This window comes from Scophthalmus maximus, chromosome 5 (genome assembly GCF_022379125.1).
Source record: "Scophthalmus maximus strain ysfricsl-2021 chromosome 5, ASM2237912v1, whole genome shotgun sequence".
Lineage (NCBI taxonomy): Eukaryota > Metazoa > Chordata > Actinopteri > Pleuronectiformes > Scophthalmidae > Scophthalmus > Scophthalmus maximus.
In genome coordinates this window covers 26,278,689-26,295,107 of record NC_061519.1, presented here as the reverse complement: position 1 = coordinate 26,295,107, position 16,419 = coordinate 26,278,689, and the positions used below count along the sequence as shown (strand labels likewise).

Sequence of the window (16,419 nt, the reverse complement as noted above, 5' to 3'; positions counted from 1 at the left end):
ACACATTGAGCTTGGCTGTAGTCATTAGCAAAGGCTGCCTCGTCATCCAGCACATTATCTTTAACAAGGAATATTTACGAAACACAGAAACGATTTTTATTGCAGTGGGTTTCTTTAATATTATATACAAAGGAAACATCTTTTATGTGGTGCATTGCTATGACGTCCAACAAGTCACATTTTTCCCATTTTTTTTGGCCACTTGGGGGCAACACATCAACTTTCTTAGCAAACTTTTGCTCAATTACACATTCAGCAATTACAGAGCGACATTGTCGTTCATCTGGAGTCACGTTTGTGTTCTCCAGATGAAAGTTAAGTCAAGTATTCAGTCTCTTGTTGCTCTGTTTTTGGTCTCCACCACCTCCTGAGGGAAACATCAGGCTCTTTAGCTGCTGAATGTTCTACTATATTTTATATGTCTATATTTTTTGTACTATTGTTCCACATGACTTTAAAAATGATTGATTATTGAGGAAATCTCATTTGTGTCAACATTGGTCATTTTTAAGCTTTTTATCACACAAGCTGCTGTTGATTTAAGGAAACCATATTGTGTGTGGTGCATTGCTATTATGTCCAACAAGTCATCACACCTTACATGACAAGATAGAACATTTTCTGTTGTAAAACAACCAATACAACTGTTATATTATAAGCACTGTTGCATTTTATTCTTGTATGCGACTGCTGTCAGGCGTTTTTTACATTCCAGTAAGAGGAGCAGCCGGACTTTAGTTTTAGTTTAATCATTTAACGATGAAGCCTCAGTTAAAACCTGCTCTCTGATTTGTGTTTAGTTGTAAAATACACGTTGGCACTTCAGGGTGTGTTGATGTGTTTTCCGCTCAATTTCACTTCAATTTACTTTTATTGGTTAAAAAACACAGATAAACTATGACAGGGACTAATCAAACCAAATGATCTTTTAATCATTAATCAATCAATATTTTATTTAATAAACTCCTTTGGTTGATAAAACATTCAGAATATCATCCTGAGCCAAACCAGTTTTCATAGCTTCAAATATGTTTCAGCCAAAACAAAAACAATTTTTTTTACAACTCTGAAAACAGATGGACACGAATGAAACACACCTCCTGGTTTCATTCTTTAAAAACAAACTTTATTGATAATATGAATTCCTGTTTCATCCAAACATCATTTTACAGTAGATCAAACTTTTGCTCAACAACATTGAAACCGTACAGGATGTAATCTGGTTCAACCTGAGCGTCAGCAACACAAAGTCAAACAAAACACAATGTTCAAAGAACTGGAATGTGACTCAGTCAAGAGCAAACCTCAGCCGACGCCCAACAGTCCTCATATGAAACAACAGCTACATCTGCTATATCTGCATTTTGATTTGGATACACATCACATTACACTCATACTCATCAGTTCCTGAAATATTCCTGATTTACTCATCAAAACCCATGAATCATTTCCCGGGAAATCACTGGAAATGTCATAAAAACGTCTCAAAATATTAAAGAAAGTGATATAAAAAAAAATGTCATGGCTCAGCCCCTTTAGTCCAGATCAACACCAAACTGTAATAGATTATTGTTTGGCCCATGTCCCATCCTTCCACCAAGTTTCATGAAAATCTGATAAGTAGTAATTAATCTGAGAAACAAATTAACAAAGGGACAAGGGTGAAAACATAACCTCTGTGGCAGAGGTCAAACATAAACATAAGTAAAACACTAAACAATCCTATGAACAACTATCACCTCATAAAAGCAAAGATTCTACTTTAACTTAAATGATGCTGGTGTCCCTGCTGCACTTTCACACTACAAACCATGATGTATTTTTAATATTCATCTTATTTCTTTACATTGCTCTAATCTTATTTTACAACAGCAATTAAATGTTCTAAACTATAACTTTACACAAACTGAGTTTAGGTACTTTAACCTCTCCTACATCTCTAGTTACTAGCAGCATCTTTCAGTTTTTTTAAACTTTAATCACTGATTCTTTTTTTCCTGGCCACTTGGGGGCAACACATCAACTTTCTTAGCAAACAGTTGCTCAATTACACATTTAGCAATTACAGAGCGACATTGACGTTCATCTGGAGTCATATTTGTGTTCTCCAGATGAGCGTTAAGTCAAGTATTCTGTCTCTTGTTCCTCTGTTTTTGGTCTCCACCACATCCTGAGGGAAACATCAGTCTCTTTAGCTGCTGAATGTTTCACTATATTTTATCAGTCTATATTTTTTGATTGATTATTGAGGAAATCTCATTCGTGTCAAGGCAGAATAGAAACAGATTGGACCTGGTGGTGGGATTTGTTTGACAATTAATGTTTCCAATGTGAAGAATAATTTTCAACATCAAGCAAACGATGGTCATTTTTAAGCTTTTTATCACACAATCAAGCTGCTGTTGATTTAATACAATACACAGGAAACCGTATTGTGTGTGGTGCGTTGCTATTATGTTCAACAAGTCATCACACCTTAATGACAAAACAGAACTTTTGCTGTTGTAAAACTGTTCCAAATGACTCGTATAGCTGTTTTTTGCTCTGCCACCAACATGGTGAAGGTTGATTAGTTTAAGTTCATTAAACCTCATGAAACAAGCTCTGAAACTGAGATCACACTGGAGCTTTTCATTCTTCATCACACCAGCGAGGTGATTTCATCTGTTATTGATCAGTATCATGACAATTCAGAAAAAGTCTCACTAAATGAGGAGACGTCAAAATACCGCCCACAGTGTTTGATTGACAGCTGATCTCTGTGCAGAGCACACGTCACAACAATAGCAACAACCACGAGCTTTGAGCAACAAGCATGGAGATAAAAGAAGTTAAAAGGTCTAAACGCAGAGTTCAACTCATCGCTCTTTGAATGACTCAAGTCTATTTGAGTTTACAGAACTCAGCTGTGGCTCCTACTTTAAATGGACGAACTCCAGCACAGAGCGTCTGAGTGAATGTGGTCTAGACTCTGTGGAGGAGAGTCATGGTGTCAGAGACGCTGTAGAAGGACAGAACACCTGCACTGTGATCCAGGTACACTCCGACTCTGGAGGACACCGGACCTGAGACTGGAGTTTTGATACTGTTGTAATAAAAGTTATAAGTGTTTTCATAACAATATAACGCCCAAGATTTGTCATTGAATCCAAATCTACATTCATCTGAGTTCCCTGCTCTGATGATATTCTTGTATGCGACTGCTACAGAAACTCCTCCTCTCCTCTCCACCTCCCAGTAACAACGTCCAGTCAGACTCTCTCTACTCAGGACCTGACAATAATAAGTGAATCTGTCTGGGTGACTAGAATAAAACTGTTCTTCTTTCATAAATTTTACTTTTCTGTTTCCCTCAGATAATAACAAATGTGTGTTTGCTGTGTTTGGATCCAGTGTGATTTCTTGTGAATATCTTAAGAATTCCTCTCTGGTCTTGGGCTCTGGTTGTGGCAGTAAAACATCCACTTGAGTCACTGTCAGTGAGATGTTTGTCTCTGACTCAGTCAGGACGTCCTGTAGTCGACCTCTGACCTCTGACACAGCTGCTGTCACAGCCTCAAAGTACCTGAGAGGACGGATGTTGATGCTGGATGAGTGTGTAGACGGACTGAGTGGTGTCAGTGAGGGGTAGTTGTGTAGAAACTGGTTGTGATCCTCTGTGTGTGAGAGCTGCTTCAGTTCAGCGTCTTTCCTCTTCAGCTCAGTGATCTCCTGCTCCAGCTTCTCCTGAAGATCTTTGACTGGACTCACTTCAGTTTCCTGCTGGGATCTGATCTGCTGCTTCACGTCAGAGCTTCTTTTCTCCACCAGACGGATCAGCTCAGTGAAGATCTTCTCACTGTCCTCCACTGCTTTGTCAGCAGAGCCATTGACAGCCTCCAGCTCCTGTTGAAGCAGCTTCACATCTTTCTCTATGTCCTGGACTCTCTGCTGGATTTGTTGTCGACTCAGCTCAAGCTCTCTCTGCCTCTTGGTCCTTTCTGCTGCAGCTGAGACTGTGTCGTGGCCTTTATGTTCGTCCACAGAGCAGACATAACAGATACACTGCTGATCAGTGCGGCAGAACATCTTCATCACCGTATTGTGACGAGAGCAGATGTTCTCCTGGAGCTTGTTGGTGGGGTCCACCAGCTTGTGCTTCTTTAACGGAGGTGCATCATAATGATGCTTGAGGTGTTTTTCACAATAAGAGGCCAAACAAACCAAACAGGACTTGGCGGCTTTCCGTTTTCTCCCAGTACAAACATCACAGGCCACATCTTCAGGTCCAGCACAGCAGTGATCAGCAGGAGCAGCTTGGAGTCCAGTCTTCTTCAGCTGCTCCACTAAATCAGCCAACATGGTGTTTTTCACCAGGACAGGTCTCAGTGTGAAGGTCTCTCTACACTGAGGGCAGCTGTAGATCCTCTTCTCATCCTCTTTGTCCCAGTGGGTTTTAATACATCTCATACAGTAGCTGTGTCCACAGGAAATAGCCACCGGATCCTCCAGTAGATCCAGACAGATGGAACAAGAGAAGGATTTCCGCTCCACCTCAACTCCTTTCTGCGCCATTTCACCTCTCAGTGACGAACGACTGTCTGAGTTTCAGTGTCTGAGAAGTGAAACTTAAGTCTGATCTCTGATCTCAACAACATGTGTCTGCACAGTGAACGGGGCCTGTCAGCTCTGACACTTCACCACATGTTGGTTCCACCCATCTTCAACTTGTAGATCTAAAGGGGAGAGAACCAGGAAATCTGTGGACAGGGTGAAGCTCGCTGTGTTTGAGAGCAGGAAGAAGATGGAGGGTGATCAGGCTTTTTTACATTCCAGGAAGAGGAGCAGCCGGACTTTGTTTCCTCATTCACTATGAAGCCTCAGTTAAAACCTGCTCACCTTTTTGATTGGTTTCTTGTTGTAAAATACACGTTGGCACTTCAGGGTCTGTTCGCTTCAATTTACAATTATTGATGAAAAATAGACTATTGATTGAATCATTTAATATTGTTATTTTCTCACAAACTTCATAAACTCCTATGGGTGATTCATGATAAAACTGATCAAATTCAGAATATCCACCTGAGCAAAAACAGTTCTTTAGGTTTCAAACTAATTTAAACAAAAATCATAGATTCAAACAAATAAAATATTTGTTGTTTTCATGACTTTAACAGTCTCTGTCTGACTCTGTCACGTCCATCTCTCCTCCAGAGAGGTTCATCGAGAACGTCCTGAAGAACGTCGGCAGGCAGCGTGTGGACGTGGACGACCTGACGCCGCAGGACCTGGATCAGCTCTCCAGCCTCATAGCTGACGCGCTGCAGGTGGTCGACCGGGACCAAGGAACAAACAGGGGCCTGAGTCGGGCTAGAACTGGACCGAGAGACCTGGAGGGAGAGTTGAGAAATGGGGAGCGAGATGACGAAGAGGAGGAGGAGGAGGCGGCTGCCGGACATGAGGAAGGGGAGCAGTTGTTGGAGAATGCTCCGATGCTGAAACCCCAGGGGAGCACTCCCAGTGTGCCGGCAGCGCTGCAAGGTAATTTAATGGAGAATTATTATCATGTTTTTACACAATTAAAAGTATTGAGCGGAAGCTGTGAAGCAAGTCCGTAGTACACAGTGAAATTAATAGGCGTCCTGTTCAGCTCTGTGCAAACACTAAACTATGTGTAAATGTGCCCAACCGGGAGTTTAAAATGGCTAAAAGTCATGAAGCATGTGGCAGAAATAGGCCCTGGCTTATTGAGGAAGTAGTAGATATTGGTGTTGAAGATTTTCTGATTTCCAGCGTTTTATTAGAGAAAAAAAATCTGTGAAAAACTAAACTTCCACTGTTGCAAATTTTTTTATAAATCTAATAGGACCCCCAACTGGCTCTTTAGCTCTTTGTGCACATTTTTACTTTCGAGATGTTTCCGGCTGCTTCTCTGTTTGATTGAAACATCACATTCTTTCCTCTCCTTTCGTGACACAACGCGTGAATATGTGTTTCTGTCCCAACAGAGCGCCGCACGGCCGCAGAAGAGCAGAACGTGAAGGACACGGTAAGCGTTCACGGAAAAACAACAACTTTAGAAACGTGGTCCAACTGACATTATGGGCAGTTGATATTCTGTATGAGGAAGGAAAATGAAACCCCACGACTCGACTTCTCAATTGATTCATAACTTGGTTCAGGGAGTTTATGGTTCAAGTCCTTCTTCAACTCAGTATGATGTTCATTTTGTATATTATGGCCCATTTCAACTGAACCATAATGCACAGAATGCATGGGGACGTGGATACAGTGGGATTGACAGCAAGTACCGTCCAATAGGGACAGTGTCCTCGAGCTCTCAGTCAGTTCAGGTCCCGCCCACCGCTCCCCCACATATGGTGATTTCTGGTGGCCAAAAGCAAAACCAAGATGGCGCTGGACAAAACGCTGAACCGGAGGCTTCAGAATGGCAGTTCAAAAAACTGGGTGACGTCACGGTGGGTTGCCACACTCGGAGATGTCAGTCAGGCCCAGTGTGTGCACATGTACGCGGCCTTCAGATGGAGCTTGTGAGCCGGTGGCCACGACGTGGGAAGTCGTTGTGATGTCGGCGTTCAAGTGTTGACGAAGTTGTGTCAACCGTGCTGCTAGGCAACACTAGCATGGATGCTAACATTGACATTGACAAGGAAGTGGTCTGGTCACGTGATGCAGAGGGGAAACTTTAGGCTGCTGCGAATATCACCGATTTACTCTTAAAAAGTCTTCATATTAACCTCATCGTCTCATGAAAAATGAACTTCCATGCCGTCACCTTTTCTGAAAAACCTCGGCAAGCATGTCACAACTCGTGAACTCCTCAGGTTCCGAGCTCGTAAAGAACACAAGGGGGTTGCTGGTCTTTGAGATTTTACATCGCCAAGTGCCAGTTTGCCAAACTGTTTCTGGTTTGCATGTTTTCATTTTCAGGCTGGGAGTGGAAGCCTCTTCACCAAACTCCTCGCCTACCTGGACAGGACGTCGCTCGGCCCCGCCCCATCGGCAAGGAGCTGGAACCACGTCGCCGTGGAGACGCCCATTGACCAACCGGTGGGGCAGGAGAACGTCCAGAGTCGGACCAGCCAGGCGGGAGTGACGGTGCAGAAGAAGGACGCCGCCCAGTCGGTCGAGGAGGTGTCCGAGGTGCGGGGCTGGATCAAGGAGGTGGCGCCCCCTCCTGCTGCCCTCGTGTACGAGGAGCCGCGCAAGAAGACGATGCGCGTTCCCGAACTTCAACTGGACGTAAAAGACAGCAGGAAGAAGAGTGACGATGACGACGACGTCTTCGGCTACGTCATCACTGACACAGAGTGAGTACGGAGCTACAGATATAGACGTGGCCCAGAGGAAGTATTGATTAACATTACTGGAATCTTTGTTGGGGGCGGGGGTTAAAGGATAAAGCGGTGGATTATGACACTGGAAAATCTGACGTATGATATTCGAATATCACAAGCCTACAAATTTTTTTTGACAAGGATCCTACTTTTGAGCAGGATAACCCAAACGTACCGGTGCAATTTCTTGTTTGTCGACATTCACTCACAGTATTAGAAACCCAAGTTATCCAATACAGCCACAAACTGCGGAAGCCTTCCAGAATTATGATAAAGTTGAGTCGTCATAACCATCAGGACGTCGGGATATTGTTGCTCTGTGATGAGCTAATGTTGGCCAATGATATATATTGACTGGCTGATTTCTTGGTCGGCCTCTAACTTGCTGCATAAATACAGTATAGTTATTACAGGGTTCCGACATCACACGTCTTACCGGATGCGATAATCGTGGAATGTTACCTGAATAATGATCAACCAATTAAAAGAACAAACAACTTTTCATTCTCCATTAATCGATCAGTTGTTTGGTGCATAGAACGTCATAAAATGGTAGAAAGTGCCGATTGTGTTTCCCAAAACCACCAAGGTCAAGGTTTTTTTTCCATACAACAAAGATCTTCAGTTCAGTGTCACAGAGGAGCAGAGAAACCAGAAGATATTCACATTTAAGAAGCTGAAATCAGAGAATTCTGACTCTTTTTTTTCATAAATCTACTTGAACCGATTTATCGATTATCAAAATAGATGGCGATTCATTTAGTAATCGATTAACTGTCGCAGCTCTAATTATTAGACACAGAGACATTGTGAAAGCTTACGAATTACAAAATGAGAGCGTTCTTGTTTCCATAATGACCCCCCCCCCCCCCCCGCCCAAATAAATACAGCATCAATCAATGTTCCACGTTTTCTCCGTTCTCTGCTGCGAAGCAAATAACAGGAAGCTTTTCATGTTTTTTGCGCTCGGGGGAAAAAAAACAACAAAAGAAACTTCCGCGTCGAGGTTCAACTCCGGTAACTTCATGAAACGGGCTCAGACGGCGGCGTGGCTCTGATCACAGGTGATCTGGAAGGTCCTCAGACGTCCACCGTCACTTTCCCCCGCGGACGTCAGTCAGTCGTCGGTGAACTGGCGCCCGTTTGCAGTGGCTCTTCAAAGGCCCGCCCCCCCCCCATGAGGTGTCTGGACGTCAGAGCAGCACCGGGGTTGTCGTGTCAGATCTCTCCTCTACAGAGAGCCGAGTGCGCCGTCAACCGCAACGTGAACGGGAAGATAAAAAAGAGCCACTTCAAGACTTCGTAACCAGGAAGAAGAAGACTCTTCATTGGCTTCACACAAGAACGGCCTCTTATGTGATACTGAGGGGTTTAAAAAAAAAAAAAAAACAGCATAAAGTATCACTATCCGCATCTTGTGGCGAATGAATCATTATTAAAACACGAAATCAACCGACATTTATATATACTGTATATATATATTAGTGCTGTCAACATTAATGGCTAACGGTTAGGCGGCACGCGACGTCGGACGCCACAGGAAGTAAACCAAATGCGTGAATGGCGTTTTTTGAACGCATTACATAATTCTCAATTAACGCAAAGATTAACATGTTAAAACGTTTTTAACGCCATTGACGGCTGGCGACCGTTAGCCATTGGCCATCCTGAGAATCTGTGCTCAAAGTTAAATAGATGCTATTAAACAATAGCATTTGAATTTAAATACTTCCTTTGTGTTGATTCTACATTAAATCCATCATTTTACATTTAAATATCCATTATTACAAACAAAAATGTGATTAATCGCGATTAATAAATGCAAGTTGTGCGATTAATTAGTTAAATAAATTTTAATCGATTGACACCACTAATACACATATAAAAAATGTACACCAATATTTTTTCATTTTTTTACTTATAATTATGAGCAGAGGAAAAAAATTTTTTTATTCTTTTTTATTTTTTATTTTTGTCCTCTGATATTTTAAAGCAAAAGAAAATTTAAGCAATTTCGTGGCATATTTAGTTTCAAACTACTGTAATGTATAATGTACACGTTTTGTGTAAACATCACACACACACACACACACACAGGCAGTGTGTTACGGATAAAGATGGTATCTCTTCTCTCTACTCTCTATTCCCTGTCTTTGCTCCCCCTCGTCTCCTCTTCCCTCAGCGGGCTCCAGACGGACGAAGGCCTCCACCTGATGGAGATCCTGGCTCGCAGGGCCAGAATCCCGATGACCGACTTTGCCGAGCTCTCGTACGTATTGGCGCGCAGCACACGTGCTTCCTGATGTTTGTCGTAGTCACGGAGTGAGCGGCGCGTGAACCGTTCTGTGTCACTGTGTCACTGTGTCACTACCCGGTCAGAACCTGACCACTCAGGACGGGCCGGGTCCGAACTGGGCCAAGGAGAGAGGAACCAAAAAAGTCCAGGTCAACTTTTCGGCCTTTTCTTTTCAGTCCTCACAATGCGAGAGGGACACGATCGAGTCTGCATGGTCCACCGTACACACACAAACACACACACGCACGCACACACACACACACACACACACAGACACACACAGACACACACACACACACACACACACACACACACACACACACACACACAGAAAGCCACACACCGTGTTACACTCACAAACACACACACACACACACTCACACACACACACACACACACACACACACACACACACACTCACACACAGAAAGCCACACACCGTATCACACACACACACACACACACACTCTCACACTCACACACACACACACACACACACACAGAAAGCCACACACCGTGTCACACACACACACACACACTCTCACACACACACACACACACACACACACACTCTCACACTCACACACACACACACACACACACACTCTCACACTCACACACACACACACACACACACACACACAGAAAGCCACACACCGTGTCACACACACACACACACACTCTCACACACACACACACACACACACACACACTCTCACACTCACACACACACACACACACACACACACACACACACACACACACACACACACACACACACACACACACACTCTCACACTCACACACACACACACACACACACACACACACACACACACACTCTCACACTCACACACACACACACACACACAGCCTCGTTGTTCTGCCGGCCCCTGTGTGGCCCCAGTTCTCATGTCCTCGTGTCCTCACGCACCTTTTTTGTCTTTGTCCTCCCGTTCGGGGGAATGACAGGAGCGAGCTTTTGCAGCGGGGGCGGCGTGATGGAGTGGAGGCCGAGAGAGCGAGAGAGATGCAAAGGGAGCGGGAAAAGGCCGGGGGTCCCTTTTGTTGCGAGCGCAGTGAAAGCCCAGCAGGGGGAGCCGCCTCGACAATTTGTCAGAGGCGCCACGCTTATAAGGGCGCCCGGCTCCTCGGCCACCTTCGAGCCCAGAGACAAAGGCTTCAGATTGACTCTAAGCCCGGCCTACGCTCATAATTTACCCAGCATGCCTCTGGTCTTTACCTCCCTGCTCCTTTAACCTTTTTACAATCCCTTATATCCCACGGTCTAAAGTTTAAGGTTCGAAAACGTTGAGCGTCTCCCGCCTCGTCTGACCGACACCTGATATCTGGGCGCCTTGTTTTTGACGGCCTCTTCTGACGGCCTCTTCTGACGGCGGCGAAAACCAGTGTTTTCGGTTGCAAGGAAGCGAAACGCCAACATTCAAACCTGCGGTAGTGAAGTGTCGAGAATACGTGATTGATGAAAGGCGGCGGCGGCGTGAACTTCTCACAAAGTATTTGATGTTGCTGAGCTGCAAAAGAGCTCACGTCTGACGCCTCCCGTCTTCTTATATCACAGGACGACAAAAAGAAACGTTGGAGCGGATTCTCGCGAGATATGATAAGAAAACGCCTCGGACCTGTCGCCGCAGCAGCTGGCGGCGACGTCACGTGTCCGTCGTGTCCGTCGTGTCCGTCCCAGGCTCCTGATGGCGACTTCAGATATTTGAGGAACACACGTGTGAAATGAACGTTCCCGTGTCTCGTCACTCTGCTTGCGAGGCTTCAAACGCGGCGACGTCGCGGCGACAAATGGATCAATCACTCGCGACCTTCCCCCATCGGATTTTCATCGAGTTGTCCCTCCCTCCCTCCCTCCCTCCGTCCCTCCAGTACATTAATCCCGCCTCTCGCTCCGACTCCCCGTCGTCCATTTTGCCAGGCAGCGACGCCGCAGGCGCCTCGGGCCTCCCCCCTCCTCCCTCCTCCCTCCCCCCTCCTCCCTCCCGCAGTGGCACCGGATTAACATACTCCGACAACAAAACGAAACAGAAAAAGCCCTCGGCCTCTGAACAAAGCAGTTAGCGACCTGTGCAGCCGCAGCCACTGAACAGACAACCGCCCCTTCCCTCCCCTGGGCCGTTTCCTCTGAGCCGGAGAGACAACGAGAGCGAGGGCGCCGGCAGTTCCCACTGAGCCTGCGGCAGAAACGTACAAACGTACAGTGCCACGAATCACACGGATTCAAAACCGGAGCCTGCACACGGGGGCGGGACACAGAGCCGGAGCCTGACTCACGCCGCCGCGCTTCATTTGGAACAATCCGATATCGATTAGATAATACTGACGGCGAGCGCTGCCGGAAAAGCGGCCTTGGAAAGGTGTTTGGCCGCCGCCGCCGCCGCCGCCCGATGGTGCACGCGGGCGAAGCGGCGGGACGGAAGCGTCGACGTGGGCGAGCAACTGAAGCTGTCCAACCGAATGAGGACGGCTGTTGTGTAACCACCTCCGAGCGTGGACTGGATTCATTTTTATACATACGGGAGAGTCGAGGTGATGTAATGTCTGTCTGAGCTGAAGGGTCATATCACAGAGCCGCCACCAGGAGGCGAGAGTGTTCCTGCACTGACTGGATGTGAGGAGGAGGACGGGCTGGGAAAAGAAGAAGTCAACATCATTATCAGTCATTTAGTTACAGTTACGAGTCGTCATCGTCATGTTCTCTTGGTACAAGCTGGGGGGAGGGGGGGGGAAGAATTCATCACCATTTAATGTAAATTTTACTTTCGTAACAATGGATTTTGGGGCAAAAAAGGATCTTTATCATTCCTGGAGGACGTATACGTCTTCTGAGTGTTTCGTGAGATCTGCAGCGTGGCTCCGCTCGGAGGCGGACGTGTGCGCAGGGACGAGCGGCGTTCCCAGTTTGTTCTGTGCAGAAACAGCTGATCCGCAAAACATCCTTCAATATCTGTGGACATTTTCAGTCTTTTTCGTTCCGTCGACCACAGACTGATGAACGTGCGTTTTTTTTTTAATCCGACGAGTCCTCGAGCGACTCGTACGACTTTGCTTGACCGACGCACGGTTGATGAGCGTGTGAGGGACGAGGGTGATGGTGACAGGTCGAATCCATGGAAAGACACAAACTTGACGGACTCACCTGGTCCACCGCTGACCTCTAGTGGCCGCGTACGACAAAACGACCACGTGCGGTCGTAAATATGCGCTGCTCGAAAAAAAAAAACCCCCCGTCCCATCTGCTCTGAGGACGGTCTCGCGTTGTCTCTTGGAACGTGACGGGGTTCATTGCCGTCGGCTCGGTAGCCGCCACCCGGGACGCTCACCGCGGGTTGTACTTCCTCAAAGAACCTGAATCAGCCGCGATGAATCCGCTGCTGGATTTAATCTCTCAAGGTCAAACATGAGTCATCAAATGGGATGACGACCACGAACCTTAGGTCCCCATGTACTCGATTCAACGTGTTTGTTTACGGGGTTCAGACCCCCCCCTCATCACGGGCCTGTGTGTATATATACATATATATGTATATATATATAATGTTGACTATATCAGCAGGTACGGTAAAGATCAGGACAGTAGAGGATTTTCAGGAGTGTCTTATTTAATTTTTTTTAATTAAAGCCACTTAGCTTAGCCCAGATCTCCCCCGGGCGTCATCCAATTGACCCCTGATTGGTTCGTTATTGCACCTTGAATGTTAAGAGTGTGACATCACTCGCGCGGTGAAACCCCCCCGGCCAATGTGGGTTTGTGTTTTCTTTTGATTTGACACGCCGACCTCAGGGCCCCGACTCACCCGATCAAAAGACCCACAGTAGCGCTGCATGGCTGCGACACGTTTGAAAGAGCGGAGGGTCTTTTTTCATTTTGTTTCTCATTATTAGAGCAGGTGCCTTCACAGGTCCTTGCACGACGAACGAGTTAGAGAAGTGTTGACCGGAACATTCTGGGGATTTAGTTTTCGAATAACCGGGGCAGAAAATGGGTTTATATATATATATGTGTATATATATATTCATATATAATAATAATAATAATAATAATAGTAAATTTCATTTATAGAGCACTTTTCATTGCTAAAAGCAATCTCAAAGTATATATATATATATATATATATATAGTTGTATATACATTCTGTGGATTTTGTTTGAATAAACAGGGCGGAAAATATATATATATATATATTCACAGCCGCAGCAAAAGACAAAACAAAATGAAAGTGCATCAATTGAAATCCATCATCGCGAAACCAAAACATTTGTGGAATGTTTTTCCTCCGCCAGCTGCAGCGTTGGGACGCGGCCCTGCTCCGCTGCTGACGTCGCCGTATTTTAGAATCACGTTGTCACGGAGTCGCGGCCGCTTCCTGTAGCGGCTCACAATCCGTCTGAAAAACAAAGGCTTTGTGTGGAGCGTCTAACTATGTGTGTGTGTGTGTGTGTGTTTGCTTCTCTGCTTTCCAGGGTGGTGGGCCCCGCCGTGACCTTCAAAGTGAGTCCGAACGCTCGGAACGTCAGCACCGCAGATGTGGCCAACGTGGCTGGTAAGGTTTTTCCCCCTCGGCTGAGTAGCGTTGTCTCTGTATTCGGCGGAGAAAGGAGAGACGGGCCGTTGCCGGCGGGTTTGGGCTGGCGCACGTGAGGCCCCACGCCAAACCTCCTTCGCGACTTCTGACTCCTCAGGAGTGGGAAAGAAAGAAGCCGCGTCGAAGCGTCGCCCTACGTCGTATTGTAGCCAACGAGCCGCGGCGCCCGCTCATCATATTGGAATGAGATAAGATCAGATGTCGCTCTATCCGTCCCACCATGGGGACATGTGGGCATCACCCATGAGCGAGCTGTGGACGGTACGCGCCGTTTCGCTGACCGGTGCGGCGGCCTCTCGTGAACGTCGCCGGCCCTTCTGACGTCCAGCGGCCGAGCACGCGTGAGACATGACGCGTCAGATCTTTCGGGGGTTGCTGTCATTGTCCTCGTCTGGTGCCAGCGAAAAAAAGCGAGTCTGTTTCAAGATCCTCAAACGCCTCGGCCCTGCCTGTTCTGTGTGTGTGTGTGTGTGTGTGTGTGTGTGTGTGTGTGTGTGTGTGTGTGTGTGTGCGTCCAGTGTGACTCACGGTAATGATGCGAGGGTGTTGATGAAGTGGGAAATAAAGAGAGGAGGAATGTTTATCATTAGCCAAGATGTCAGTCAAGAGAGAGAGAGAGAAGATTTCTTCATATTCCCAGGGCACATCTCCAGAAACCACACACACACTCACACACACACACTCACACACACACAGAAAGAATCACCTGCGCTGGGAAATTGGCCCTGTCGAAATAACTCACGAGAAGCTCACTGTCATTTTCATTCCAACGTCTTATCGCTGCTTGATAATTACAACCCTGCACCTCTTGAACACACACACACACACACACACACACACACACACACACACCCCGATGTGCCGATGATGCAACCGCTCCTTCCTTTTCAAGTGGCCATCGGTGGCGTCGTCGTCTTCCCGCCCGGCGTGCTCTGGATGAAATATGGCGTCCTCCCAGCGAGAGTGCAATGGCGTGGGCGGTCCGTCTCTTAAAGTGTCGTTTGTCATATTCAACTGGAATATCACTCCATCCCAAAGCGCCCCCCCCCCCCCCCGGTTGGGGTTTATAGTGCTTCTCTGAAACATTACGCGTTACACAGCCGTTGTAATGACGTCCTTTTATCATCATTTACGGCAGAGATCGGCGCGTCCGTCTCTTCTTCTGGCGCGTGTTGGTCGGAATGCTGCCGGCAGCAACGTCGGAACATAATTCACTGTAGTTTGATTGAACCCGCGCGGGCGGCAGATCCGCGAGACGCTCCGAGGAAAACAGAAGAAAGAGAGACTGAAGTATGTGACGTGAAAGTTTCACGTCACATACTTCATTCAATACTTCATTGAATAAAAAAAGTGAGCGTCGATTGACAATCAGGATGGGAATAGAAGAGATTTACTGAAGCCCGGCGTTCGTATCTCGTCGGCGCCATCGCGTCCTTCAGATTTCGCGTGAGGGAGCTGCTCTGGATCTGAGTCGGCCATTCAGCCGCTGCTGCACTTGGAAAAAAATTAATACACAAACGACCTGGAGACATAGAAATAGAATACAAAATTAAACTTTTTCATCATATCGAGCGAGTCGATGGTCATTTCTCTACTTCTGACGCAGCCAATCTGTGATCACGTTCAAGTAAAAACAATTATTGGCCGTTAGACAAATTCATCACACAATTTGGTTTTGGTTGATGAAATATTCTCATATTTTCATCCCATATCTCCCATCTTTACCTGCTATTCCGCTCATAAATAATGTTTTTAGAATTATCATTGCGATAACTGTTATTATCAATGAACAACGATTATCGTTAGTACAGAAAACATGATCAGTCAAGTAAATTACATAGTGAAAGTATTAATGTAAAGTTCCATCTGCTCTCGTGCCCTTTCAGATGATACTGTGTTTTATGTAATCTGACTGCGGAGTTCATTTTTATCGTGAAACGTTGCACAGTTGTCTTCATCATAATGTCACTCAGTGGAGCTCATGCCTCCGCCCAAGGCCCACACTTATGTAGGTATCATCCTCAAGATTCATTGATTAGTGACACTTGTTCTTTTCCACCGATTACAGTGCGAGCGACGGAATTCAACACATTCATCGCAGTTTGCTAAACAAACTCTTCAGTTTTGCGGTCGACGACTTCCAGCGCTTCACGACGTAAACCATCCTGAAGCT

The 16,419-nt window shown here is 46.1% G+C and overlaps 2 protein-coding genes across 2 annotated transcripts in view; one reads left to right on the top strand and one right to left on the bottom strand.

The window, feature by feature from the left end:
- The window catches only part of LOC118310879 (receptor-type tyrosine-protein phosphatase N2-like), a 134,802-nt gene that overhangs the window by 23,170 nt on the left and 95,213 nt on the right, over positions 1-16,419 (top strand). Inside the window, exons 7-11 of the mRNA XM_035634206.2 lie at positions 5,194-5,520; positions 5,988-6,028; positions 6,931-7,310; positions 9,520-9,606; positions 14,125-14,204. Of these exons, the coding sequence (XP_035490099.1) occupies positions 5,194-5,520; positions 5,988-6,028; positions 6,931-7,310; positions 9,520-9,606; positions 14,125-14,204 (915 nt within the window). The remainder of the gene's footprint in view (positions 1-5,193; positions 5,521-5,987; positions 6,029-6,930; positions 7,311-9,519; positions 9,607-14,124; positions 14,205-16,419) is intronic.
- LOC118310888 (tripartite motif-containing protein 16-like) lies at positions 1,312-4,672 on the bottom strand. The gene has a single exon (XM_047331868.1). It carries the CDS (start codon positions 4,552-4,554, stop codon positions 2,965-2,967), a length of 1,590 nt encoding a protein of 529 aa, XP_047187824.1. The 5' UTR covers positions 4,555-4,672; the 3' UTR covers positions 1,312-2,964.

What these genes read in the sequence shown, in the direction of transcription:
- LOC118310888 (XM_047331868.1), bottom strand. Translation starts at nt 4,554, where the DNA reads ATGGCGCAGAAAGGAGTTGAGGTGGAGCGGAAATCCTTCTCTTGTTCC.